General features: G+C 41.3%; 1 protein-coding gene across 1 annotated transcript in view; it reads right to left on the reverse strand.

Moving 5' to 3' along the window:
- Nucleotides 1-8,424, reverse strand: part of LOC144722909 (CD109 antigen-like) — a 59,660-nt gene extending 51,236 nt beyond the window's left edge. Inside the window, 4 exon segments of the mRNA XM_078601326.1 lie at nt 6,524-6,569; nt 7,473-7,601; nt 7,855-8,073; nt 8,399-8,424. Of these exon segments, the coding sequence (XP_078457452.1) occupies nt 6,524-6,569; nt 7,473-7,601; nt 7,855-8,073; nt 8,399-8,416 (412 nt within the window). The 5' untranslated portion in view covers nt 8,417-8,424.
- Nucleotides 8,425-9,658: the final 1,234 nt, after the last annotated feature.

Below are 9,658 nucleotides of genomic sequence, written 5' to 3' on the forward strand. Positions count from 1 at the left end.
CCAAATATCCAAAGCCAAGACCTTTTGAAATAGTTGTTTTTTTATATATGAACTTTATGGCGGGACCCCGGGGTCCCATAAGCCCCCGGCTCTCGCATAAACTGCGTTGCGACGTCATTTTATGTCTGTTGAAGGCGAACGATACGGCAATCTATTCCTCTCGACGAGCTCTACATGATGCGCTAATCAAAGTTTCAAAGTTTTATTTCTTCTGCGCATTCGTCCTCACTGCGCTTGGACGACATGACAACAGAATGATCCGCACCAGTTGGGTCGCGGCGTTTATGTGCGCGGTTGGACGGAGTCGCCAAAAATAAATTAATCAGGATTTTTACTTCCGTTTATTCGGGACCCCGGGGTCCCACCATAAGGTTCATATCAGCAAGTTCTAATATATACATCTATATTAGTACACATGAATTCATCCCCAACTACTGTATGCATAAATAGGAAGAGCTATTGCCAGACACATTTGCACTTTTTCTGGAGTGGTATCTGAAGCAATCAAAATTTAGGGTGCAATAACAAAAAGTGTGTTTGTTTGCCAACACATTTAACAACCACCATATGTATTGCATTTGGTTTGGTGTCTCAACTCTGAACGTTCCTTGAGTAAAATTAATAGGATAATCTGTGGCTACAATAGCTGTGCTCAAATATGTTAAGTTTATTACAAGCTGTGCATCAAAATAGGAAGTTTGCAATTGGTAATACATTCTTGATTTGAAGCTTTCGTGACTGCAGGAATCCATACTATTTGGTTCTTTCGGTAAAGTCACGTAGGTATAAAATAAAATAAATCACGACGTTTCGGGCACAACACAAGCGTCCGTTATCAGGTGGGAAAGCATGGTCTGCTGCTGAGGCAGACTGATTTAAAAGTTTGAAATGGGTGTTGCCCAAGGGTCATAAAGAAGTGGCCGGGGCTAGTGATGTTAATGTGAGAAATTAGCATGTAACTGTAAGATAGGAGGAGAGCGGCCTCCTTGATGAGGGAGTGCAACCCAACGGGTGCAATTCAAAGGGCATGTGAGCATGAGAGTACAATCCAAAAGGCATGAGAGTGCAATGCAAAGGACATGTGAGCATGAAAGATCTAAGAGAGAGGCATAGAGAGAGACAGAGTCAGAAATAACAGCTGACAGACAGGTAGGATGGAAACATCACAGTCAGTTAAGACTTTACCTGGTTAATAACGTCTTTCCAATGATTGCTCAGTTTGTACCCATCCTCTCGGTTGAAGTTGTGTCTGTGTTTCTATATTTGGATGGCTTTTATGACCTTCCAAAAATCCACAAAGTAGGTACCCCGCTCCGTCCTATCGTCTCCACCATTAACTCACCCACCTACAAACTGGCCCGGTTTCTGTCTGAGACTCCCACCTCAGCTGTACTTAACTCAGCTCACTTGGTTTCTCTAATCAAGGACATCTCACTGTCTCAGGATGATTTGCTTGTCAATTTCGATGTAGTCTCTCGGTTCACCAATGTACCTGTGCTTGACACTATTACAATCATTGACGACTTGGTACAACAAGGACTGAATCCAGATGTACCAACTTTGGTAAGGCACTGTCTTACCATCACATACTTCACCTGGAATGGTACATTCTACAAACAAAATGAAGTTACCCCAATGGGTTCTCCCTTACCGCCAGTGGTAGTGAATATTTTCATGGAAGAATGTGAGATAGATGCCATCCAGACATCCACCCTACGTCCTTCCTTGTGGAAGAGATACGTAGATGACACCTTCATCATCTGGCCACATGGCCTGCCAGCACTGAACCAATTTCTCAACCACATCAAATTCACCATGGAAGTGGAAAAGGATGGCAAGCTACCATTCCTGTATGTTTTGATCGAGAAGAGACCTGATGGCTCGTTGGGACATTCAGTCTACAGGAAAGCGACCCACACGGATGCCTATCTAAAGCCTGACTCCCACCACCATCCAGCCCAGAAGAATTCCCTCATCAAAACACTACACCATAGGGCCCATTGCATTTTCGACCAGCACCACTTAGCCAGTGAGTTGGAGCACGTACACCAAGCCCTCAGGATGAACGGATACTCGGACCATACCATCCGCAAAGCTGTCACCACAGCCATGCGGAGACAACCTTCTGAGGATCCAAACAAAACCATAACTTTTACCGTACATAGCAGGAGTTACCAAAAAGATTTCCAAAATCTTAAACAAACACAAAATCCAGGTTCGTTTCAACACAGTACACAAAATCCGTTATTTAATCCCATCTGTAAAGGATGTGATTCCTGACATGCAATACCCTGGTGTCTACAAACTGAGTTGGTGTTGCGGCAGCAGTTACATTGGGGAAACGAAACGACATGTCTCGGGCCGCGTTCATGAACACAAGGCAGATCTGAAACACGGTAGGACTAATACCTCTTCCGTTGCTTATCATTGGTTCATCGCTGTGGACTCACACGAAATAGATTTTTCCAAGGCGGAGGTACTCTGCAAACCTATCGGCTACCTTAAGGGATTTGTTCATGAAGCCATCCAGATATATAAACACAGACACAACTTCAACCGAGAGGATGGGTACAAACTGAGCAATCATTGGATGGACGTTATTAACAAGATAAAGTTTTACCTGACTGTGATGTTTCCATCCTACCTGCCTATGTCAGATGTTATTTCCGACTCTCTGTGTCTCTCTCTATCTGTGCCTCTCTCTTAGATCTCTCATGCTCACATGTCCTTTGTATTGCACTCTCATGCCTTTGGATTGCACTCTCATGCTCACATGTCCTTTGGATTGTACTCTCATACTCACATGTCCTTTGGATTGCACCTGTTGGGTTGCACTTCCTCGTCAAGGAGGCCACTCTCCTCCTATCTTACAGTTACATGCTAATTTCTCACATTAACATCACTAGCCCCGGCCACTTCTTTATGACCCTTGGGCTAGAATCATTTCAAACCTTTTAAAACAATCTGCCTCAGCAGCAGACCATGCTTTCCCACCTGATAACGGACGCTTGTGTTGCGCCGGAAACGTCGTGATTCATTTGATTGTATACCTAAGTGACTTTACCGAAAGAACCAAAGAGTATGGTATTAAATTTCGATTTAAAGCTTTCGTGACTGCAGGGATTCATCTTCTTGGTTCTTTCGGTAAAGTCAGGTAGAAGGGAAGTAATAAAATAATAAAAATAAAACATAATAATTCTCACGACGTTTCGGCCACAACACAAGCAGCCACCCTCAGGTGAAGACCAAGTCTGTCGAGGCGACAGCGTCTAAATGAAACACCACCACGCTTGGAGCGTCTATTTAAGCTGGGTTGGAAGGGGGGGGGAAATGTGCCTTGACAAAAGAATCTGCATATCAAGAGGAATTTAGCATATTGATGGGAAATGCAGGAATGCGACTAGTGCTACTTGTGAAATGCGTAGGAAGTGGGCGGGGGGTTTTCAAAGTCATATTATGCCCAAGCATTATGCAGGATTAGCAGCATCAAAGGAAGGGGGTAGGGTAGCATTAATAAAGGGAAGGAATGTTAATAGTATGTAGCTGCTGTAACTAAACAACCACGTAAAAAGCTAAAGTATAAACTACATAGTATCATCAGTATGCTAAATATACTCTCAATAAGCTGAGCTACTAACCGTAAGTAATACATTACAATTCTAGGTCGCAAAAAATATAATATGCTTCCAGCTAAACTTTTTGAGTCACCTGAGTCACATCTCTGCAGACGTAGCAAGATCTGAAATCTCTGCAACCCTCAAAAACGCTAAGATGCCAACTAGCAACATCAGCAAAGATGAGCGTTTTGAATTAGCTCAATTAAAAAAGAGGGATGATATTGTCATCCTCTCAGCCGACAAAGGCAATGCCACTGTCATCATGGACAAAATAGAATACAACAACAAAATTCAAGAACTACTCAACGATGGCAGCTATACAAAAATAAAAAGAGACCCCACCAACAGCCTCGTCTCTAACACCAACCAAATCATTTCTGATTCAACCGCATTAATTGATCAGACCAAACAGTTCTCGTTGAAACCTTCTGCAGCCAGGCCACCAAGATTATACGGCTTGCCAAAGATACATAAAGAAGATACACCTCTTCGTCCCATTGTCTCTACGATCAACTCCCCCACATACAAACTGGCTCGTTTTTTGTCTGAAATCCTACTGCCTTTCACTGGAAAAACCACCTCTGCGGTACTAAACTCTACTGACTTGGTATCGACAATCAAGGGGATTTCCCTGTCCCCAGACGACCTGCTTGTCAGTTTTGATGTGGTTTCCTTATTCACCAAAGTTCCTGTACCTGACACCATCGCAATCATTGAAGACTTGGTTCATCGAGGACTGAATGCTGGGGTACCCCCCCTGGTGAGACACTGCTTAACCAATACATACTTCACCTGGAATGGAACTTTCTACAAGCAAACTGAGGGCACCCCAATGGGCTCCCCTCTATCTCCGGTTGTAGCCAACGTCTTCATGGAGAAATTTGAGACTGACGCCATCCAGACTGCCACTCTACGCCCGACCTTATGGAAGAGGTATGTAGATGACACGTTTGTCATCTGGCCACATGGCCGGCCTGCTCTAGACCAATTTCTCGACCACATCAATTCCATACACCCAGCCATCAGATTCACCATGGAAGTCGAAAAAGATGGCAAGCTACCCTTTTTGGATGTCCTAATTAAAAGTAGACCTGATGGTTCAATGAGCCACTCTGTCTACAGGAAAGCCACCCATACGGATGTTTACCTAAAACTGGATTCCCACCACCATCCATCCCAGAAGAATTCCCTCATCAAGACTCTATACCATAGAGCCCAATGCATTTCCGACCAGGAACACATTGCCAGTGAACTCAAACACGTACGCCAAGCTCTTAAGGCTAATGGTTACTCCGACTACACAATCCGCAAAGCCATCACTCCAACCATCAAGAAGGATCCAGTTGAGGAGCCTCTCAAGACCATCACCTTACCCTACATTGCTGGGGTCACAAAAACGATCTCCAAAATCCTGATTAAACACAAGATCCAGATCCGATTCAACACAGTACATAAAATCCGTGATCTGGTCCCGTCTATAAAAGATGTGGTTCCAAACATACAGTACCCTGGCGTCTACAAACTAAGTTGCCTCTTTGGTAGCAGTTACATTGGAGAAACCAAACGACATGTCTCGGACCGCATCCGTGAACATAAAGCAGACTTGAAACACGGTAGGACAAACACCTCAGCCGTGGCAGATCACTGTTACAATTCAGTGGGTTCACATCATATTGACTTCTCCAAGACAGAGGTTCTCTGCAAGCCATCTGGCTACCATGAGAGATTCGTTCCTGAGGCGATCCACATATACAAACACAGAGACAATTTCAACCGAGAAGATGGATTCCGGCTTAGCAATCATTAGAAGGACGTAATAAACCATTTCGGATCTTAACTGATTGTGTCCACGTTTACGGTGACTTTCAGACTGCGTTCCACTCACTGACATAGACTATATATCTTGTATTCTCCGCAGGGAATGAATTCTCTGCTCCGCTGCAAGCTTCCCACCACCACTCTCCCATTGACATATTTCGTTGCTTCCTCTTAGTACCTTTCACGCGACGGTCAATGGTATAGTGTATAGCATATTGTATAATAATAAATAGTATTAAAGTGTAATGTTTAATACAATGTATAAGGTAATATATAGTATCATAATTGTATAGTGAATATACAGCAGTGTGGTATACAGTTGGGTGGGTAGAATAATACATAGTGTAATATTACACTATGTATTATTCTAAGACATAGGGTAGTGTACAGTAATGCAGTATACTATTTAATGTTGGGTTTGTCTATGGAAGCATATAGTACGGGATAGACCCATGTGATGTAAGGAAAAAGTTTAAAAAGTTTAGCTGGAAGCATATTATATTTTTTGCGACCTAGAATTGTAATGTATTACTTACGGTTAGTAGCTCAGCTTATTGAGAGTATATTTAGCATACTGATAATACTATGTAGTTTATACTTTAGCTTTTTACGTGGTTGTTTAGTTACTGCAGCTACATACTATTAACATTCCTTCCCTTTATTAATGCTACCCCTACCCCTTCCCTTTGATGCTGCTAATCCTGCATAATGCATTGGCATAATATGACTTTGAAAACCCCCCGCCCACCTCCTACGCATTTCACAAGTAGCACTAGTCGTATTCCTGCATTTCCCATAAATATGCTAAATTCCTTTTCAAATGCAGATTCTTTTGTCAAGGCGCATTTCCCCCCCCTTTCCAAACCAGCTTAAATAGACGCTCCAAGCGTGGTGGTGTTTCATTTAGATGCTGTTGCCTCGACAGACTTGGTCTTCACCTGAGGACGGCTGCTTGTGTTTTGGCCGAAACGTCGTGAGAATTATTTTATGTTTTATTTTTATTATTTTATTACTTCCCTTTTACGTGACTTTACCGAAAGAACCAAGAAGAGTATGGTAATACATTGTTAAAATGTTGCAGTACTCACCATAGTATCTAACTTCAAATGCATTCCAGTAGCCATTGGTTGCATGCTTTAAAAGAAACAAATGATCAGAATAAAACATATATACAGAGCTAGACCCTTCCCACATTCGTTTTTAATTATTAAAGCTACTGTAAGCAACATTATGAACACAGCACAAATATAGGTATTCTGGCTTTCATATCAACCTTCCAGGTGAACCTGTCCCAAATGTTGCGAGAACACCTTATGGTAAAGGGCTCTGGATTATGACAAATTCCAATTTACAATATTTCTACTATAACCCTTAGTTATGAGACAGTATATTCATGCACTTTTTTATAAGATTATTTGACTTTGGTGGCTATGCCATGACACAATATTTACCCAATATGGAACACATTTTATGCATTTTTAAAAAGGTATTAATAGGTGCTATATGTACATAATAGGAACACTGTTATCCTTAGTTTCTGGCTCACAGCTGCAGCAGTGTTGCAGCGTTGGGACATAATGCAGGGCCTCCGATCATGTTTTGCTTAACTGTTTCAGAAACAATAGGCGAATTTTGGTATGGAAATTTACAGGAGACAGTATATCAGGAATATTATAGACATGCCGCTTGCCTTACACTCTGATGTCCCTGATAATGTAAACGGCAGAAACAGCTCAACGTCCTCTCTAACGGGTGGGATTTATTTTTGAATTAGCAGAGCATGACCCAAGCAACCTTGTTATGCCCACCCCCTCCAACAGAAATATAAACTAAAGACTGAGCATTGATGACCAGTACTATGAGCCTCTATTTTGAGTAGTAAAACAAATCTGGAGACAATTTTTAATCTGCTGGGTTATCTTCAGATACGACGTCACTTATTAAGAGCGGTTTTTAAATCTGCATACCCTTCCCTCATTGCATTTTGCAGGCCTTTTCACGAAAGGAAAGCTGGAGTTAGTATCATTAATTTATTACCTCTTCTGCCTCCACCTGCAGATACCAGTATCCTTCTAGCGCCGTCTCAGACAGTGAGTACTGCAGTGATACAACGCCCTTCTCTCCCTGCACATTCTGCCAGGTCTTCTTTACGTCCCCCACAGAACTCTGAAGACCAGTAGCATCAGCACAGTTAGCCAAGTGAGCCCTTATATACACATTAGCCAATGTTACTTGTCTAAACAATGCATTTATTATTATTTAGAAATTGGTCATTTGATGATTACATTCCAGAATGGTTCATTTAAACATGATAATAATTGGATATGTGGAAGCAATATATATAATAAACAAGTGCATGTCCTTTACGCGCAAGGTTATGTTTATAACTACAATTACGGCAGCTCAGAGAATAACAAACCTGCAGAGAGATGTTAAAGCGTCCGAAGTAAGGCAAGCGATTGCCATAGACACCAAATAAGATACACTGAACTGTCTGACCCGGCTGATAGAAATATCGATCACACTGAATAATGATGTTTAACCGAGGATTATATCCAGTATACAGCGACGTGTTGAAGAGCTCTTGGTTTTCAGACTTGCCCACCAGGTTCATCATGAACCACTCACTATTCAGCATCTGAAACATTTACAGACATTAAACTGATCAGTACAAACATGGCAATCTACGTGATTTCTATTTAACTTTTCATAGGTTTAAGTTCGAGTTAACTTTTCAAAAGAAAATATATTATAGCAGCTGGATTCATACTGCTGTTTTTATAAGAGTAGAGCCTAAACAATGATTCAGTGCAACGATACATCTCGCCATTCTAGGGAGCATCTTGGACACTATGCTCCTGCATGTGACACGAGCCATTCCAGGTACCATTAAATTCACAGATTTCACATATGTTACTGCTCTCGTTCGATTTTTTGTTGGAAAAATATTGTTTTAAACTTACAGTTGGAAAGGTAACCATCGTCGTTGTACCTGAAATGTAAGAAAATAAGAATACTCATGAAGTCGTTTAATCCGATTTTTAAAGTAGTATTCCTCCAAAACTAAATAAGATATTAATACATGTATTTAACTGATTTATACATTCATTATTAGCATTTACTTTATACAAACTTAAAATTAAACAGAGGCACCAGCATTGTCAACACACTTCTGTAACCTTAAAGGTACATTTTGGGCAAATTTAGAAAAACAAATTCTGGCATGTTACATAGCACTTCACAAATTTTTATCTGAAGTTCATCAATTTTCCTTGGTTGCGATTTGTAAACTTCTTCTCTGGCCCTGCCCCACAGAAAGGAGTCACAAGGTGTTCAATCAGGACTTCTAGCAGGCCATTCTGTTGGCCCTCTACGGCCTATCCATTGACTGGCGAAATGATCATCAAGCCATGTAGGAATATTTAATGAAAAATGTGGTGGAGCTCAAATAAATGGTAATGGTTTAGCTTGCAATTAATGGCAAGATGGTTACACTATCTACACTACTCTTGGAGTGATTATGCTTCAAAATAGGGAGTGACTTTTCAGAAACCCTGTATATATCTGTGAAGGTAAATAGATTTGAAAATGTAGGAATCATTAAATATTTTCCCATCACTATTTTTGACACGGTAAAAAATGTAAGCGCATGTATATAGTATTTCTTGTCCGTGTGTAGCAGTTTGGTAATTTATACATTTGTCTAGCTGTGTGTATGTGTGTCGCTTCGTGTTAGATTATGTATTTAAGCCTGTAAGTGCTCTAAAGTGTATGCTCGGGGCTAGTAACCCCTCCACATTAATTACCTCCGATTAATATAGTTGACTACGGTGCGAAATACGTTCAATTAACCTGAAAAATACCAAAATAAGATTGTGCTGTAAACTGTGGGGAAATAGGCATCCATGACGTCTTTTGGACAAACCTCATTTGGCAGAGCCAAACTGTATCCCCTGCCCCTCAGGGTTCCTCAAGAATAAAATAGGAAACCGCTGAGGTTGGCCACGTGGAATGTCCAAATGCTCACAGCAAAGGAGAGGCTGCCATTCTTCTATTGGAAGCTGGACCGGTACCACTTGATCTCTGGAATACATGTGAACTGGTTCTGGCTCCAGCCACCACGAGTGGTAGAAAATTACCAAATATGAAGTAGCTCTTTTTTTTGAACAAAATAATAAAGGGGGTGTGGGAGCGTGAAATATCGACTTTAGAGAAAATAATAA

This window comes from Lampetra planeri, chromosome 16 (genome assembly GCF_965212315.1).
Source record: "Lampetra planeri chromosome 16, kcLamPlan1.2.h2, whole genome shotgun sequence".
Lineage (NCBI taxonomy): Eukaryota > Metazoa > Chordata > Hyperoartia > Petromyzontiformes > Petromyzontidae > Lampetra > Lampetra planeri.